This window comes from Lepidochelys kempii, chromosome 7, assembly GCF_965140265.1.
Source record: "Lepidochelys kempii isolate rLepKem1 chromosome 7, rLepKem1.hap2, whole genome shotgun sequence".
Classification (NCBI taxonomy): Eukaryota; Metazoa; Chordata; order Testudines; family Cheloniidae; genus Lepidochelys; species Lepidochelys kempii.
This window is the reverse complement of record NC_133262.1, coordinates 83,623,230-83,643,091: the sequence shown is the minus strand read 5'-3', so window position 1 is coordinate 83,643,091 and position 19,862 is coordinate 83,623,230. Positions and strand designations below refer to the sequence as shown.

At 42.6% G+C, this 19,862-nt stretch overlaps 2 protein-coding genes across 14 annotated transcripts in view; one reads left to right on the top strand and one right to left on the bottom strand.

Annotated features, from left to right (window-relative positions):
* The window catches only part of CDH23 (cadherin related 23), a 521,149-nt gene that overhangs the window by 378,481 nt on the left and 122,806 nt on the right, over positions 1-19,862 (top strand). For all 13 annotated transcript variants that reach the window (XM_073353546.1, XM_073353545.1, XM_073353548.1 and 10 more), the window contains 2 exons: positions 17,066-17,126; positions 18,141-18,289. In XM_073353546.1, the coding sequence (XP_073209647.1) occupies positions 17,066-17,126; positions 18,141-18,289 (210 nt within the window). The remainder of the gene's footprint in view (positions 1-17,065; positions 17,127-18,140; positions 18,290-19,862) is intronic.
* Positions 1,924-11,739, bottom strand: C7H10orf105 (chromosome 7 C10orf105 homolog). The gene is made up of 4 exons (XM_073354924.1): positions 11,486-11,739; positions 10,831-11,051; positions 8,614-8,804; positions 1,924-4,929 (listed from the first exon to the last, which is right to left on the bottom strand). The coding sequence occupies exon 4, from the start codon at positions 4,922-4,924 to the stop codon at positions 4,505-4,507; it is 420 nt and encodes a 139-aa protein (XP_073211025.1). The 5' UTR covers positions 4,925-4,929; positions 8,614-8,804; positions 10,831-11,051; positions 11,486-11,739; the 3' UTR covers positions 1,924-4,504.

Sequence of the window (19,862 nt, the reverse complement as noted above, 5' to 3'; positions counted from 1 at the left end):
AGCGTGGAAGAAGTACTGGGCTCTGTTGCTGCCCATGTTGTGCCTGATCTCTGAATTCATATGAGACCCTGCTCTCCAGGCTGTCAATTCAGCTCCACATCCAGAAGCAAACTATTTTAAAAGATATAATCAGTAAAAAATGGATGACTCCAGCCTTTACCCCCCCCCCCCCCCCCGTGGACAAAAGGGAAGAGATTGCAAAGCATGTCTGATTGCCTTGAGGGAATAATGAAGACACCCTTAGTTATGGGGCTGGTAACCAGTCTGTACTTGGACACCTGTAACACCCAGGTTCTTATGGGTAAGGGTGGAAACGTCCCTCTCTCAAGTGTGTATTCACATACACCTGCAGACTCCTCTTCGACCTCCCATTTCCAGGCAAAGGCCAAGAATTATGATGCTGCACTCAAGCCCCATGAAGCTCTCTCGTAATGCATTTTCTTTCCACCTGTCCTGATCTTAGAGTTGGCTAGGAGGCAAACCAGCCCCGGTGAAGTTAGAGCAGCCTCTAACTTCCAGGTACTGGGGACTGTTCTGCTGGCCCAGGATTGCTGAAGTACATTGTACTCCATCTCTACCCTGCTGCACTGGCCACACCCTCTGCACCAGGAAGTGAGGAGCAAGTGGTATAAAGCTCCCTGTGCAAGTTTTTCAGCGCTGAGCATTCTCCCATACAAGGGGAATCCTCAGTTTCCCACATAGACCTGACTACAGGCTTCTTTTGTGCCACTCTGGAAGCACAAAGGAATCTTGGTGGGTGCCAAGGACTTTCCCCCATCTTTGTAACCAGCCCTCTCCCTTCTGGAGGAGCAGCCACAGCATTAACTTTCTGCTTCGGGGTAATGTAGTGATGCTGTTCAGACCCCCTACGGGAATTCATGTAGTCTGCGCAATCCCATAACTTAACCCTATTTTCATTCATTTGATGGATTTGATCTGGATGAGCATAGACTGGCCATACTTTACCTTCAAAATGTGTTTTACTTTGTTTTTCCTTATCAAACTTGCCAGGCCCCTGTCTCATCACGTGGATTAGCCCCTTTTGATGAGTTTGAAACAAAAATATGTTTGCAAATCAAAAGATGTTTTTAAACAGAAGGAACATACATGTTTGACAATTGCCCTGTGTTTATGCAGAAACTGTTCTGATTGCCTGTCTTTTGATAATAACATCTTGTGGAGCAACGCAATAATAACTAGGAAACAAAACTGAACCTGGTAGTCACGGCTTTCCTACAGAAGACAATACAATGTTTTCTAAAATACTCCCTGAAATGAAATGCACATGAAAGTCTGGAAAGGAAAGAAGGTGGTAATCCCAGAGAATTTGCCTGTAAAACAGGCTTTAATGACCTTCCAGGAAAGCTTGTTTTCCCTGAAACAAAACCAAAGGGAAATGAAATACATTAAACTGGGTTTAAATGATGTCAGAGTGATGATATAAACAAACCCAGGAAACAAATAATTTTGTGGGTTTCGTTTAAAATAAATGTTCACAGCTGAGTAAGTTAAAGAAGATGCATTCTCCTTTCTCTTAATGTTTCCCCGTGTTTTAAATTGTGTGTCATGAACCCTTTGGGCTAAATGAGAACCTAGCAGTTCTCATTGTTCTCAAGATGCTCGGTGGAAAGAGCGCGTCTCCATTGCTAGGCACTGAGCACTTTTGAAAATATGGCCACTTCATTTAAGTAGCTAAATGGGAGCTGCCGGGTGTGGAGCTTTTTGGAAAACCTGTCCCTAAGATACAAACGTGCTATGTTTATTTATACTGCCCTTTTTAGAGAACTTCTTTGGGAAAGGGAAGGTAGATTACCATGCTAGTCATATGTCCTTTACAGCAGAAATGAGGGGCTCATCCTTGCACAGCCAACTTGCCAGTGGTTGAAACCCTCCAGAGGCCCTTTTAATGCATTCACAAGCATGTTTACCTGAACCTGCTGCTTATTTATTGAAGTGGTTTTTCAGTAGACATTTGTGGAGTCCATGATTACATATAAACGTATAACAACCTACAGATTGTGTCACGAGGATGAGTACATAGACTTTACATGGTGAACAGAGAGTGAGTACAGTGGAGCTTATTTAGCACACACCTGCTTAGGAATAGGCCAGCTGAGAGAAGACATTTTCTATGCACAAACTCCAAACCATTACAGAATTATAATGAGGCCCCAGTTCCAGAATAAACCAGCTAAAAGAATAAGCTTGTAAGGACACAAAAATGTAAAATACAATAGAAAACATAAAGGAATACATCTGCTTAAAAGGACTACACGTCAATTCAGGAAATACACTTCTGTAATAGATTTACCCTGGGTCACTCATCTTAGACGCAGTGTTTGTTAGCCAGTGAGATTGTTGCTCTCTTGCCCAAGTCATTTGATACAGATGTTACATGACTTACCCAACATTCTTCAAAAGAAACCAAGCAGCACCTTCTAACTGCGGAGGGATAGCTCAGTGGTTTGACCATTGGCCCGCTAAACTCACGGTTGTGAGTTCAATCCTTGAGGGGGCCATTTAGGGATCTGAGGCAAAAATTGGGGATTGGTCCTACTTTGAGCAGCGGGTTGGACTACATGACCTCCTGAGTTCCCTTCTAACCCTGATATTCTAAGCTATCTGTGAAATCTTCCCATGGGTGTCATTTGGACCTACCCCTTTCAGACCAGAAAACAGCAACCCTGAATATTTTAATTGCAATATTCAAGACACATATTAAAACTGAAGTAACACCATTTCACATCCTCTGCCACCCATCCTCAAGCTCCATTTCACAGTGTGTCCCAGAAAGGGGCATCGTTAGTGGTTAAAAGACAAAAGATCCCAGGGACACCCGTGTTAGAAATTCTCAAGGCTTCCAGCAGAAATGCTTAGAATAGCATTTATTTCACTTTCCTTACTAGTATTAAAGGCTAGTGCTTAATGCAGATGATGCAAATAAGTGAGCCCTCAAGAAAATGTTTGAATTTGGTGAATATGGGGGGAGGAGAGGGGTTAATGAACTCCCTATTCTCTGTGACCTAGAGAGGGATCCAGTATCCTCACTAGTTTTTTCCCTTCTTTGTCTTCTCCCTCACAAGGCGCAAGGGCCCTCCACCACAAAGTGTGCTCAAACAGCACCATTTGGAGCCCAGCTTGTATGTCCTTGTTTTAAAATGGCACATGTGTTGCAAGTGAGGATTGAAGGACATTATTGGTTCCTAGAAAACATCCAGACTGACACAATGTCAGCATGTTATGTTTTTACGCAAGGTGGCAGTGATGTATCACAGCATTGTGGGGTGGCATGGGTGGGGGGATGTGACACGGTGGCTCAGCATCAGGCCATGACCTGTTTGTCCCAGAGAACAAACTTTAAAATGGTGGCAGCCCAAGTGCTGAATCAGCTATTGCTGAATATTTGAAGGGAGATCTGGTCTGAATGCAACACCTGCAAGGCACTTCCTCCCATCACCTCCTTGCAAATTCAACACAGTGCCTTGCACTGGGTCTGCTTCCCTCCACCTGTACTGGCTCAGGGTGTATACAGTGAACTGAACAGGGCCACTTAGCCACAGTCCCACACCTGGCTTACAGGGACCATGTGCTTCTTCATAAGTAAAACAGTTGTGTTTGGGGTCTTTATCTGACTTTGGCAAAACCTTTGAGAGCGTCTATTCTCCATGAACTAAGAGCTGTAATGGCTAAGGCCTGGTCTGCACTAGGAAATTAGGTCATTATAACTATGTTGCTCAGGGGTGTGAAAAATCCATACCCCCGAGTGACACAGTTAAGCCGATATACCCACCCTGACTCTAGACAGCACTGGGTCAATGGGAGAATTCTCCCATCGACCTAGCTACTGCCACTCTGGGAGGCATAGTACCTATGCCAATGGGAGAACCCCTCCTGTTTGTTGTATGTAGTGTCTTCACTGAAGCCTTATAGGAATGCAACTGCAGAGATGCAGCTGTGCCACTGTTGTGGTTTACATGTAGACATACCCTAATGCTTCTGTTAATGAACAGAGGGCAGATATTTTAACATCAGCATGTGCACCCCTGGGTCTTTACAGTAAAGGAGATGGAGGAAAAACTTCAAACTACCAAAACTTGGAGAAATAGACACCTTAACCCCAGGGAGACACTTTGCAAGGATCCTTAGAATTAGTGATGCCTTCTGTCAAATGCTTTCCCCAGCAGATGTTGCTGGTCTTATGTCACTCACTGCTGGTTAGTTCCAGATTGTAGGGTCCCAAGAAACAGTACCACATTGGTGTAATCTGGTTCCATCAGCTGGTCTTTACAAACTTCATGCTCCCACATTGTGGGCTGTGGGACTCCTTGAGAGATTTCCATAGGTACGGGAATTGCTGCCACTCTGCTCTCCCAAGGTCTCTGCCCTGACTCTGTGCTCTGCAAAGTGGTATTGGACGATTTGAGATCTCATTGATAGCAGTGAATGGGGTGTTTGTGCAATGAGATGAGTTGGTGTTTGCAGCAGAATGGTGGAGAAACAGCTGTCACATTTTAGTGGACTCCATGAAGTCCCAGTCCTGGGTGGCTGGTGGCATTCTTGAGCAGGTCCGATGGTGCTGAGAGACAGGCTGGGTCCGCCTGAAGCTGTTTATGGAACGCCTTAGGGAGCCCAGTCGCTTCCAGAACCTTAGCTGTGGTTCACTGGCATCCTCTGGGTGGTAGGGCATGCACTCATGTGGCCCATAGCGGGCCTGGTCGAGTGCTGCTGGTTTGCAGAGAGTGACAAAGATAAGACAGGTAGCCAGGAGGAGAAAGATGCAGATGAGTGCGATGATAATAGGCAAAGGGTCTGGCTTCTCCCCTGGGGGCACGGGACTTAGTGGGACCAACTTGGTGGTGGTTACAAGGAATCCAAGGATACTAGGTGTTGGAGATGTCTCATTCCCAACATCCTCTGTGTTCATCTTTCCTGCAATGCAGAACATGAACAGAAATAAGGTGATTTAAACTATTACCATCTAGAAGCGGTTCCATAGCTGTTGTAAAATTGACTGATGGCCTCAGGCCACAGAGGTGTGCACATCACCAACACCACCCTCATGACTGGTGCCAGTTGGCACTGACGTGGGTAACGTCAGCAAGGAGGACTACAACGACTTGGGATTAGAAGTGGAATGACCTTCTTATCCTTTGAGGATGGTTCCTCCAGAACTGGGCTGAGGCACATCAGTACGCCAGTGTGTGAGATTCATGTCATATATGTGTTCCTTGGATAAAGAGAAGACTTCAGTTTGCCAGGCTGCCAGCCCAGCACCTTTCATCAGTACTAAAATGCACCTAAAAACACGATGCAGGAAGCTTCCACTGGCCCCAGTAAAAGTGAGGGTAGGTGAAGTTTCCATGAGGCCCATCATCACATGGGCAAAGTGCATGTCTTCTCATTTCACTCGTAACTCTGACACCTTCTAACAAGCAGCTGGCTTTTTATTTTTAGTCAATTAAATGACCCTGGCTGATAGTCCAGAGTTTGGACTCTCTAGAAATGAAGTACAGGGCTGCAAGCCTGTGTCATAAGGTTATGGAACTGTTTGTTCCAAGACACCAGTAGGGACAGTGCAACAAAAGGTGGAATTTAGATCTATTAAATACAGTTTCTGTGCACTGAACTAAAATACAGATATATAAAACAACAGAGCCTCCTGACAGGAATATCTGTTAAAGGGAATATATAGCCACATATTGGTACGTGGAGCAAAACACACCCCTCCCGCATTGCCCTGGGTAATTAGCGTGTCACATCTCTAGTGCGGCTATTCCAGTGGAACTCCATTATATAAAGCTCAGCAGCGAAGTGTAAGTAAGGGAATACTAGAGCTGGTCGAAACATTTCCATCAAAACATTTTTAAACAGAGAATGTCTTTTTGATTCATCAGAATTTTTCACCAAATATAATTGGGGGGAGGTTTGGATAATTTGGGGATTTTTTCAGTGAAACTCCAGAAAATGTTGCTACCAAGGCCGTTCTAAAGGCATTTAGTACAACCATGCAGCTATGTGCACTCATTCTCAAACACTCATTTTAAAATTCAGATGTATTTCTTTTCATCACTGAGTTGCTTGGATTTTCAAGAAATATAAGGGCTGGGTAAATATTTTTAAAATTATTATTAATTGGTTTATTATAATTATATTACAGTAGCCCTGAGAAGCCCCAACACAGTCAATAATTCATGAGGCCACATGGTGAACAAGGAGGAGAAAACAAAATCTTGAATAAGCAGTTCATCAAGTGAGGACTGTCTATCCTGTGCACTGAACGGGGCAGGGTTGCTGTGGAAAAAAATAGTTTGTGATCATGTCATTTAAGACTCTCAATAATGCATATACACAAGCAACCTTAATTCTGGCATTTTCTTGATTTTGAGTGCTAGACTTTGCAAACTTAGTAATGTTATTTTAATGTAGTTTTATGGATAAAGTCCTTGTTTTTTTTTTTAAAAAAACCCAAACTGAAAAAACAGAAATTCCATCATGTGGCATCAAAATGACACCCACATGCATTGTCAGCGGGGGTGGATCAACCAGGTGGACCTGAAGTAACTGATAGCAATAGTAGGTTGTCATTCAATGTGTGGACGAGCAGAAGAGGGAGATGGAACTCTTTGCCAGGCGGTTTCATCGCTATTACTGCGATTTTTTGAAAGGCTTATAACATGGCCAAATCAAGACAGATTTCCATAGGGATGGCAAAGGCACAATCCCTGACAGAAAGGCCATCTCCTGCCAAATTTCAAGTCCCTGCTCCAAACGGGAGCTAGAGCTTTTCAAAGAAAAGGTCTCAAGAATTTAACATGAGCAAAACAATGTACTTTTCCATAGCCTCATTCCCAGAAATGGCTGACCCATTTTGGCTGAAATTTTCCAAACAAATTCAGTCTGAGGCAGACATCCAGTATGGAAAATGTCAGCCCAGATAGTTGAAGTTTGACAAAGTTATAAGTAAGTGAAAACAGCAACTTATAATGCAAAATGCCTGGTACACTTAATAATAGGCAATGCTGCCCCCCTGCCTATAATAAGCAAGACATACAAAGGAAGTACTGTTATCCCCATTTTACAGATGGGGAACTGAGGGACAGAGAGATTCTGTGGTTGTCCAAGGTCGCACAGGAAATCTGTGGCAGAGTAAGGAATTGTACCTAGATCTCCTGATCCCGTTCAATGCCTTAGCCACAAGACTATCTTTTTCTCTCTTTATCTTTAGAACCCTGTTTTTCATATCAGGCTAATGAGTTAGTTTCCTTCAAAATTTTTACACCTTAGCCAGCTTATTAAAAAAAAAAAAAATTCCCCAGTCATGCCCCCTACACTGAGGACCAGTAAAGAAGGTAGCCTAGGGGCAGCTACAGCAGCTCGGTATCACTCAGGAAATCCCCCATGCTAGTGGGATCCTTCACCAGCCATCTAAGCCAGCATTATTGTTGCTTTGCATTGCCAGAGCAGTGCAAAGCAGGCAAAACTGGGCCAACGTCTGACCCACAGCTAAGAGTTAGGCTGCAGTTGGTGGTTTTCAGTGGAAGTACTGGTAGCCATTGATAAAGAGGCAACTCCCAGGTGTAAAAGTCAGTGGAGAGACTTAACTATATAATGAATTTATCCAAATGAAAGCTGAATCAAGCAACATGCACAGAACGATATAGGATATTTCCCACATATATCCTTGATGGTTTATCTATGAAGCTAACATTTAAATGGCTGTTTTTATAGAAGCTTGAGGCTTGTACTGTTGAAACAGACATGGTGGACAGTTATCAAGGTGGCTGGGGAGGAGCTATCCAACTCACAGTCTAACTCCGCATTTCTATGAGAGAAGCAGGAAAAGTGACTATGCTAAGTCATGCTTACTTGCAGCTTTTAGCTGAATCCCTACATCCAATATAGCAAATCCATTCTGCGTGTGAACGACACTATATCCTGACACCAGTGACACTGAGAGTTGGAAAAATATTCTGCTGCATATTTCTACAAAGATTAAATCACGACTGCAAAATGTTTGCTATACAAATACTCTAGAACGCCACAATATGCAGTCCTAACATTTTTAAACAGGTGAAAATATAAAAATCCACAATTTTTTAAATGTCTATAAAGTTTTAAGGCATATCTATTGATTATAATAAAAAAGACAACAGCATTTTACATACATACACTCTCTCTCTCTCTCTCTCTCAATCATTAAGCAATCACATCATATTCCAGCATTAATAATGACTTAACCAACCAGTCCCTCCCTAACAATACTTGTGGCTGACGGTGTCTATTTAGTATGATGAAGAACATATGGAGAGTGACCAGACTTAAGATTCAATGTACACAGCTATAATGCAGTCCCCCTGTGACACTGTCAGAATCTCATTCCCCTGGATCGCTTCTTAGGCCTATTTATCTTACTAAATGTCATGTCAGATCTGAGGCGGTCCCTTCCCCCATCAATGGAATTCTTTTTTCAGGTTGGTAAGGTATGTGTTTGCTTTTGTTTCAGCCTCTGCCCTTCCCGCACCTTCTGTTGGTTCTCATGAAAGGGGTTTATTCACAATTATTTCAGATGGAGAAACTGCCCTCAATACAAGTAGGGAAAAGCCACCACATTACCTGTAGTTTCCAAAGCTGCCCTGCTGCGGCCAAAACAGCTCAGACTTCACTTGGAGAGCTCCAAGAAAACCACATGAACCGAATTACCTACACAAGATCAGATTATTTCCTTTAGCACGTGGCAGAGTTGAAAGGTCAGAAGTCCTCTTCACAAAGTTCAGATGTGCTTCTGGAGGTTTCCAGCTGCCTACCTTCAGTGGAAAGATTTTTCATGTTAAAAAAATGCAAACTTTCCAGACGTCACACCCCCTCACCCTGGCATCCCTGCCGTGCTACCACAACTCCATTGGAGAAGTGGCTGAGTGCCCCCCAGGGATACCACCAGCATTATTGTCAGTGTTCACCGGAGAGTGACCCAAAGCACTCCTTTCACATGGCCTCAGTGGCAGTTCCATTCCCAGCCATCCACGGGGATGAGGGAGGTTTTGAGTCATGTCCTCCTTCCACTGACTGAGTCAGTTGGGAATCCTTTTGATTTCCAGAGTGGTATTCTCAGCATGATTCACAGGGTTCTGGCTCACGTGAACACTACCAGAGATTAGTCTTGCCAGCTCTTGTGATTCTGTTTCAAATCTTGCAATATTTGGTATTTTTTCTTAAGGATCCAGTCCCTGGATTCAAGTCATTACATGAGAATCTCAGCTTTCAAAAGGAAGGAAGGAAGAAAAAGAAAATTCCTAGCCTTCATGGTTACAGAGCCACGCTTGAAAACATGAACCCATGTACAGCACAGAGGTTCAAAAACCAGAAGGCAAAGAAAAAAAAACCAAAATGTGTTAGATTTTAAGCGAATTTCATTTGTGGAGATCTGTCTCAAGAGCTTTGAATTCTTGCGCTTGACAGTATAGAGTGCTGCACAGCCAATATCCAGTATCTCAGGCTGAGAATACCCGAAGGGATTTGCAAACATAAGTCACTTGTGCTAGCAGGTGTAGGCCATATATGCTCGTGGTTACAACTAGTGTTCTTGCAACTCCACTGACTTGAATGGAGATGCTCCAAATTTACACTGCTGTAATTGAGTGCATTTGGCCCCTGAGCTCTGAACTGAAGAATGGAATCTCTCTGATAAATCAGACAACTTTGTGCACAGTCTGTATTGCCATTATGTCTGTTTTCCTCCACTCTAATGTCCACTCTCAATTTAATGTCCACTGTTATTTTCCTGAGACAGTGTATTGATTTCCCTTCTCCCATCAAAGCCTGCTGAGTGCTCATCCTAATCCACAGGTAAACTAAAACAGACTCGCAGGTATGGGAAGAAATATTCCTGCTCTCTTTCTGCAGATCCTTCCTATATCTCATCGCTTCCTCCCTTAGTTGCTTGTACCTCTCTCATCCCTTCCCCAGCTGCATGCCCTTCTCTCTCTCTCTCTGTCTCTGAGATGGTGTTGCCAGAGCCTGGACCCCAAAGCAAGCTAGTGCTGGGAACTGTTGTGTGGTACTCACTAGAGTGAAGGACTTTCCATATTAATGGCTTTCAGAGCAGGAAGGGGAACCTCCCCCATATACCACATACTAAGCGGGACACTTTGCTACCACACAAAGTCAAAGGCCTTCATCAGTTCACTGTTCCGTGCAGGAGGAAATGGCTGCTCTGGGTAACAGATAGATTCAGGCCAGGGCTGCAGCTAGCAATTTGAAATTAGTTTTGTACTACTGCTGAGCAACTTGTGCCTGGTATATATAAAATTGGCATGTATTCATTGGAATTGAAAGTGGAATTCAATCCAGCCACATATACAACTAGAGGTGGCAAATAATTTAGAATTTAATTTCTTTTTTGTAAAATCTCATGGAAATTAATTGGATAAATTATTCTGTAAATATGTTAACAACGTATTTGCCCAGCAGTATTTTTAAAAATACTAGCCACTCCATTTCCTCCCAGCCCTGCCTGCACACCAGAGTTGCCATTCTGTGATTGCTCCCACAGCAGGCACAATTAGCTAGTGAAATCCAGCAGTATTAATAAAAGGCCTGTTGAAGAGCAAACAATCTGCCAGTCACCATACAAAACATTGCCCCTATCTGATTAAATATAGTATGAAGTGACTGGCATATGCCCATGATTCAGATTCAGATCACATCTTTGTAGCACGCAGATGAAGGTTGTGAAGGGTTTCATTTTGTAAAATGTTCGCAACAAAAGTGAAAAAGTCATAGTTTTGGAACATCATAAAATATGGAACAAAAAGTTCCTCTCCTCGGTCTCACCAAATAGCAGGTCTGGGGTGGGTTTGTGCATTTTTGCAGTCGTTTTCACAAGTTCTCATCACCTTTTCTGATCTTCTGCTAGAAGAAAGTCGTTTTCAGTGGCTTGTGCACTTGTGACACAGTGTGGATGGAAAAGGGCTTTCCTCTTCCCTTCTCATTGTATCTTGAAATTGGTGAACGCTAGGAAAGTGTCCCCGGCTCTCCTTAATATGGAAAAGAAACTGTAAAAAACCCAAACAAAAAACCACCTTTTACCTATCTGGAGAAGGATGTAAAATTCAGTGGCTCAGTTTTATACTACCAAATACAAAGTTTCAGAAAACTCAGTATTTTAGTACCTAATCAATGCAGAACAATCACTTAAAATATGTTTCCCTTTGACTAATCTCCTCAGCCCACTGCCCCAAAACCCTACCTGCAGACCAGTAAGTGATACATTCACAGAGCTGTTTCCCTCCCGGACGGAGACCGTGATCATGAATGATCAGGTTTGACTGTGATCATCTTATTTTAGCAGCATCTGAGACCATCTCACATCCTCATGCCCTGGCTGCTTTAAAGCCTTTTGCTTTTCTCCAGATCTTTGTGAAATCAAACTTGAAAGATGGGAAGAGGGGATAGGCTGCCCAGATTAGAAGGACCTGAGAGCACTGACCTTTCCCTTAGAAGCTGTCAAGAAATGCTGCAAAACGCAGGCTGCAGGATAGCTCTTCAGAGTTAGCGCAGATCATTGATTGATCATTTTCCCCCTTGTGTGCTCCTACAGCTGCTGTTATCTTTTCAGGACAATCCCATGAGGCTGCAGCTGGTCCCCTGGCTTTGTACTAATACTCTCACTAATACTCAAGCTGCACAGGGTTGTCTACCTTCTCCTGTCTTTTCCCTCTTACTGCTTGCCCTTCCATAGCTCTCTGTTGCCTTCCAGTCCCTTACTTCTTGGGGGAGGGAAGAGGGGGGTAAGGTAGGATGCGGGGAGAGATGGCAGCTAGGATGGGAATAGCAGGAACAGACAAAGCCAAAACAACTTAAATGAATCAGCCAAACCTACAGAGCTCCGCACTTTAGAATCAACAAACTCGTTTGGTCATTCCTTAGGATTGTATTGTTTTTGGAGGTTTGGATGTAGTCCCTTTAGGGAAGGGATATCAGACTAAATTGTAATTCTTCAAGCAGCTCTCACCTTCCCCTGTGGAAAGTTTGAATGGTACAGTCTGGTGGCTAAATGCTATTCACTGAATGTCAGTTAGGTTACTCTGGGAGCCAATTTGGGATCAGCAGCTGGGGGAGGGGGAGGAATGGAAGCAGGCCTCTTTCCTTTGCACTCTCTTCTTCTCTCTCAAACACACTTTCTCTTCTACTCTTTTCATTCTTCTATTTTCCTTTCCTCAAAATAATTCCCTAATCTTTCTTTGCTTTTTCTTTCTCCTGCTTAACTCTCTCTCCTTTTACTACCTGTTTTTGGCCTTTCTCTTCTGTCCTGTATCTATTGGTCCCTCTTTTAAAGGTAACCTGCAAAAGGGAAATTCTTTGTGTATTCTTTCTGCTTTTTGATATGCAAAGAAGCCCTGACAGTTTTTTTTAAAGGCATTTTTTTTAAAGGTTTTTTTTTCCCTGCTATCTACTTTAGAAATACCGGGAGTATCTCATCTTGTCTTGTCAGTTTGTTCTGGAGCACTCACCACAGAACTGGCTGCAAAAGAAGGAATGTTGTATCTTTCAAAAGAGATCATTTCTCCCAAGTGTTTCCACCCTTTTGAATTAAATGGGTTTTAACATTTAAGCCGTCCAACTAAATAGCCCTGCCCCTCTCAGCTGCTCAGCTTTGTCTGTTGTTACTTGTGATGTCCTAATCCTGCTGCTTCTCCAGTCAGCAACAGAATCTTTCAGGAGAGAACAGGGAAGACTAGATCTAAATTTCTCATGTAGAAAACAAGCAGAAAAAGTCACAAATAGTTGTTGGCAAGTTGCCTTTAGCAGCTTTAAAGCAGGATTTTCATATTGTAGAAAACTTTAAAAATCTATCCTATTAGAAAAGTGGATTTTGGTTTGTGCCTTTCCTACATTTTGAGAAGTATCAAATTTATTTGGGCCAGATTGTTCCACCTTCACTCCCCAGGAGTAGTAGCTTACTGCACAAGTAGCTTTTGTTGAAATCAAGGGACTATTTGAAGAGTAAGTTACTACTCACCATGAATAAGGATATTTGAATCTGACTCTTTGTTTAACCAAATATTTCTCCCTGCCCACCTTCCATTCTCCTTAATCCTCTGCTTAAAGTCCATAATGCTGGATTTGTTGCTTCACGGTCATTTTAGTGGCATTGCAAGCACCTGATTGCGATTTCACCAGAAGTTCCAGCAGAGGGCGAAGCTGGGCAGTGCAGCCGAACAAGTTTATAAGAAAACAAATAGCTTAACAAATGCAGATGGAAGCCAATCGCTGTAGAGCCAAAGCTCTCTCTTTTCACCTGCTGACCCATTTTGCACATCTCCCCCCAGGGCATACCTGCCCTTGTGGCTTTATCAAATAACCTGGGATGAGCTGTGAAAAAACATCCTGTGCAGAAGGTGGATGAGGAAATCTTTCTGGGTGGGATTTTCACCTTGGCCTAGGAGATCTGGATGCCCAATTCCCTTTAATTTCTATGGGCTCTGAAAATCCCTCCTTTTTGTCTTCACTGTAAAACTGAAATCTTTTTCTCGTTAAACACACCCACTGCATGGCAGCGCAAGGAACTGCATTAAACTCTGCTAAGAATCTTTCTCTTCTTCCCTTTCCTCTGGTTTTCCTCACCACTGCCTCTTCTGACTCCTCTCCTTTGGTCAGCTTTTCTGAGAAGGGAGCTCCAGCATCTTAGAAGGCAAATTGATATCACCACATAGACATTCTGGATATGCTTAAGAATTATCAGCCAGCGGACATAGATCTCTGATCCATAGTGCCCTCTATTTTATCTGGTTTGTAATATCCAGGCATGGTAACAGAGAGCCAATGCAATCCTGTCCCAGAAATGAGCTCACAGACTCAAAGCCTGATGGCACAGGCATGTTAAATAGTTTGCTTGGCAGGAACGTCAAAGCTGCTTGAAATGTGAGCTTTTCCCCCATGTCCTTACTAATTTGAAAATAGTTTCAGATCATCCCAAAATATGCTATATTTTACACACTTTTCACTAGGAAATAGGTCCCCTTTTCAGACCAAATGAGCTCAGGGGTAAGTAAAAATGGACCCAGACCAAGCTAAGTTGTGCTTTGAAAATTAGACCATGCAAGGGGAGCTGAAAAGGCAGCAGAGTGCATTGGACAGCCCTTTGCCAGCAGAAAAACTAGCTTTGTGCTTGCAGCTAGAAATGTCTAATAATCGTATTTTTCTCAGCATGGAGGAGAGGGAATGGGGCACTTTGAGTTGTGCTATAAGGTGCGTGTCTGTGGGATATGGACTGGACAGGCGCTGAAGCGGAGACATGGGTCTGAGTGTGGCACAGGAAGGATGCTGGATGATTTGAGGTTGTGGGAGTTTTTGTTGCAAATCCCCTTTCTACTTTGTTAAACCAGAATATTCAGTAACATTTTCAGCCAAAACATACAGTCTTGGCAGAATAAAACCTTTATACCTACATGGCAAAACAGCCCATGAAAAATGTTTGAGAAATTCCCCAAATTCCTGTGCATTCATGCATATTTTTCACTTCAGTCATTTTGCAAAGCAATAGCCACAATTTACACTTGTTTTTCCTCTGCATATTGGGAGAAGAGGGGCATTTGTTTCTCTTCTTGAAAGGAAATTAGAAAATTTTGATTCATCTGGGGCATTAGACAATCATGCACTCCACCCCCTCAGTATCCTGCTAGAAGGCTGCTAATAGCTGTGGTGTGGGCAGATTTGCTGTAGCAGCTCTGCAGGTCAGGCAGAGGCGGGGCAAGAAGGATGCTTGGGGGTGGGTTCCTGGAAAGTGCTCATGAGGAGGGGAAACCCTGCAGTGTTCCATAGAAACACCAGGTGGACCCATTATGTAAAGTTTCCCTAAGTGCTTGGCAACATTTCATTCAATACTATACATCTAGGACATAGGAATTATCCTCCCGTGATACATCCAGTCCAGTAACTTGTCTCCAATACTGGCCAGAGCCAGATGCTTCAGAGCATGATGCAAAAAAACCCCATAATGGACAATTATAGAATAACCTGCCAAGAAAGGACATTTCTTCACAATCCCCTCAACTAGGGTGTTTTTGCCCTAAACCATAAAGGTTTAGGGCAAACTATTTAACATATAGCATAATATATATAATATATCCTACCTAATGTAACTGTGGATGGTCTCATCATCTACATGAAGTTTTAATGATAGCTCTATGATTTGAGTCCAAAGGTTACTGGCTCTATTGCATAAATAATATTTCTTTCTATCAGTTTTAAATTTTCTGCCATTTAAGTTAATTTAATGTCACCTTTATTTTGCATTATGGGAAAGGTCAGGTGAGTGCTCCTATTTTCCCTTTTCTATACCATTCACTGCTGTATACTTCATTCATTCCCCCTCTTATTCATCCCCAGTCTAAACTAAGCAGCCCCGGTCTCTCTCCATCTGGAAGTCATTCTATGCTGATTGTCATTTTTGTCACCCACCTGAGCACCTTCTCTGTTTCTGCTGTATCTGTTTAGAGATAGGTTGACCAGAACTGAACTCAGTACTGCAGGTGATGGCATACCATAGCCATATATTATGTCCATTATAACATTTTCAGTGTTATCTTCTATCTCATTGTTTATGTATATCCTAACATTCTGTCTGTTCCTTGACAGCAGCTGCTGCACATTGAGCAGAGGTTTTCATTGCGCTGTCTGTAGTGACACTCAGGTCTTTTTCCCAAATCATTAGAGCAATGTGTTGGAGAAATTCAACTTATTTCTTCCAGTGTGCATTTCCTTGCATGTGTCAAGAATAAATTTCATCTGTCGTCATGCTGCCAGTTCCGCAAGCTTTATTAGGTCCCTCTGAAGTTCTTTGGCATCTTCCCTAGTCTTAGCTAACCTAAATTACTTTGTGTTATCTACAGATGTTTCCCCCTTTTCCAGATAATTAACAAATGTGTTAATGAACATCAGTCATGTGGAACCTTGGGGTATCCAATTAGCTTAGGCTAATTATATATATCCTAGGGCTGGAAGGGACCTCGAGGGGTCATCTAGTCCAGTCTTCTGCACTCATGGGAGGACTAAGTATTAGATCATCCCTGACAGGTGTTTGTCTAACCTGCTCATAAAAATCTCCAATGATGGAGATTCCACAACCTCCCTTCTCAATTTATTCCAGTACTTAACCACCCTGACAGTTGGGAAGATTTTCCTAAGGTTCAACTAAACCTGCAGTTTAGCCCACTGCTTCTTGTCCTGTCCTCAGAGGTTAAGAACCATTTTTCTCCCTCCTCCTTGTAACAACCTTTTATGTACTTGAAAACTTATCATGTCCCCTCTGTTTTCTCTTTTCCAGACTAAATAAACCCAATTTTTTCAATCTTCCCTTATAGGTCATGTTTTCTAGACCTTTAATCATTTCTGTTGCTCTTCTCTGGACTTTCTCCAATTTGTCCACATCTTTCCTGAAATGTGGCGCCCAGAACTGGACACAATACTCCAGTTGAGGCCTAATCAGCGTGGAGTAAAGAGGAAGAATTACTTCTCGTGTCTTGCTTATCACACTCCTGCTGGATACATCCCAGAATGATTGCTTTTTTTGCAACAGTGTTACACTGTTGAGTCATTTACCTTGTGATCCACTAGGATGCCCAGATCCCTTTCTGCAGTATTCCTTCTTAGGCAGTCATTTCCCATTTTGTATGTGTGCAGCTGAATGTTCCTTCCTAAGTGCAGTACTTTGCATTTGTCCTTATTGAATTTCATATATTTACTTTCTGCCACAGGCAGAGCAGACCAGCAATGCTTCCTCACTGCCAGTACAGAGCAACAGAAAAGTCTATCCATACACTTAAAACTTAAACCATAGTTGAGCTGAGATTTCCAGATGGGACGGGCGCCTCTGATTCTGAACCCATTCGGAAACAGGGACATTTAAAGATGTGCCCCTGTGACCCAGAGGATTTGGGGAAACAAGACAATCCTGTGTATCTGAGGACTTTTGCTTTTGGCCTTGCATAAGAGCAGGAGAAGGAGAGAGCTTCTGGTACAATCTGAAAATCACTGGCCTTTACTGGCTTCCTTTTTCTTTTTGAAGGTGAAAGCCACAGATGCGGATGAAGGTGTTAATGGGAGAGTGTGGTACAGGATTGTCAGGGGTAAGTCTAGGTGCCTGTTTGCAACAGGGAATTGTGTGTCCGTGTGATTTGGTTAACTGAAGTTTTGCTATCACCTTTTGGCCAGATAAGCACACTGGCAAACTTGCATGATGTAACTTTTTCATCACATTTTGGCCTTCTTTGGCCTGCCCTACAGCTACAGAAACACCTCTTTCCCTATGTATTAAACTTCATCATTCTCTTCCCCGTCCATTTTAATACTTATGGTTGGAAGAGATAAGTCCTTGACAATTTGGACTATGCTATGGTAACTGTAGTTAGACTGCAATTACACTCTGATCGCATTGTCGTTTAGGTTTTTGATACCTGCAATAGCTATAAGATAGACATTATTACCTATATCACTGAGATGGGTGACCGCATAATAATGTAATTAATGCACCTAAATTCTAACAACATATGTTTTAAATATGAATCCAAAGGAGTAAGGATAAGTAATTGCATGTTGATGTAAAACTTCCCGATATATGAATTAGTGGTAGTTAGCTCTCAAAAAGCACTACTCCAGTATAATTACCCTGCATTTACACTGACCCATTACAGTCTGCTCCACATTACTACCTCTTAAGCCGTTTTAGGGAATAACTGTGATATGCAGCCACACAACATATTTTTTTTAACTTGTCACAACCACATTTTAGAGCCTTGATTGGGTCCTGCAAAGGGAAAGGAAGTCTCCTGAGCACATTTTGTTGAAAATGGTTTCATTAGTACAGTTTATCTGTAGTGTGGATGGGGATTAAATTCTTCTCGTTAAACCAGCTTTAAAAGTTGTTCTGAGTTGTGCTTAGTATGGATGAAGCTTGGTTATCAAGGGCAATGAACAAATGCTGTGGGGATGTATGCCCATTCCAGTAATTAACTACACAAGTATCACCACTGAGTCATTTTTCCACAATTCTACTTTGCTGTGTGTGGGGATCCCATGATGTTTGTTCCACTTGGAGAACTGATTGATATGTACTTTGTTATGTTTTGTTTGTTTACTGATAGGAAACAATTACAACCACTTTCGGATCAACCCCAGCAGTGGGCTGGTCATGCGGGGCTTACGGCACCTGGACAGAGAGAACAATTCCTCCCATGTCCTTGAGGTGGAAGCCTACAACAGTGAACAAGGATCAATGAAGAGCTCCGTTAGGGTAAGGACATCACTGAGGTTAAGGTGGAGGGGTGCTGCAGAACCAGTGAGGAGCTACATCAGAGTAAGGTTGGCACTGGGTGAATGTGGGGGATCAGCAGAATTGATGAAGAGCTCATGCCTGGGCCTAGAGTAACAAGAGGGTAAAGGTAAAACCAGACAAAACTTTGTGAAACGTTTTTTAGTGCAAAATATTACAGTGGTTTCATCAAATGTTGGTAATTTCCACTCATTGCGGTGCAGTGTCAGCAGAGGTGGAAATGTCAGCAAAGTGCTGCAGAAATGACTGATGGAAATTCTATGGGTACTGCTTTTGGGTGGAGGATATTTTTCTGTGCCATTTCATAACGTAATTAGGCTGAAAATTGGCAAGAGAATCCTCAGCAAAGGGAATTTTTTTCAAGCGATTAGAAACGTGTTATGCTGAATTTATTTAGTTACAAGTTAGAAAAAAGAAGATACATAATCACTTCAGAACACAATATGCATACACAGACAACATGATATTGAAAAACTGTTTACTTGTATGGTTACATTTGCCCAGTATTTGTCCAGGTATGGAAATTTCCCTCCTCCTTTTTGAATGTACAGTCTTGCTTACTTAGCTTCCTTTTTCTATTTTCACATTGTAGCTTTGTAAGGTAGCTGTACTCTTGATCTGTCTGAAAATACAGGTGTGTGGCCAGTGACATATTTAAATAAAACAGACCTCAGTAGTAGTAATATTCGTTATTGGTACAACTCCATTCTTCTTGAAGAATCCCAAAGAACTTCATGATCCAAGCCCCAATCCTGCAGTCGGATCCATGTAGGTGAACCTCTGTAGCATGCAGACCCACTGACTTCAGCAGACTTCTGCATGGATGCAGGAATCTGCCTATATGGATGCAATTATAGGATTGAGGCCTATATACAAACACCACCATTCAGCTGTAGAAGAGGAGGCCAGGAACAAGCTATCAGATAGCGAGTCTGCAGCACACCTTTCGTGGAGAAAGTATATTTTGGTCTACACACTAGAGTGGACCGCAACACTTACAAAATTTAACACAGGATCATTAATGCCTATGTGGCACAAACAGGATCTCACTTTTTAAGGTCTCGTCCCGCTGACTCTCACACAGTAAAGTGCCTAGAATTGAAATTGTGTCTACCTCAGAAGGAGGCAGGGCCGAGTCAACTCTACCAGGGTTTGAACTAGTGGTTGCCATCTCCCCAGCAAATAAAGTAAACTCACGTAATTCACAAATGTGGCAACGAGTTGGCGAAAAAACCCACAAAATTGGGCAACCACTTTATTGCTATTATTAACTTCCCAGCTATATTTTATTTCTTTTTATTGGAATTACGTGAGATGGACTCATGGGGGAATGTCACGATTTGTACTTGTAACTTCTCCGAGTGGTGCCCACTGAAGCGGGGAGTGCTTGTGTATCTATGTTCTAATAGTACTGGTCTGTGGAGAGGCTCACAGTCCTTGAAATGCAAGAGAGCAGCTCCTTCTGCCAGGGAAGCCTCTTCCTCATTGTTTTCTTCAGGACAAATTCCAGGCAGTGTGCAGTACACTAATGGTT

Bases quoted from the DNA above. Each gene is read 5' to 3' on its own strand.
- C7H10orf105 (XM_073354924.1), bottom strand. From the start codon at position 4,924: ATGAACACAGAGGATGTTGGGAATGAGACATCTCCAACACCTAGTATC.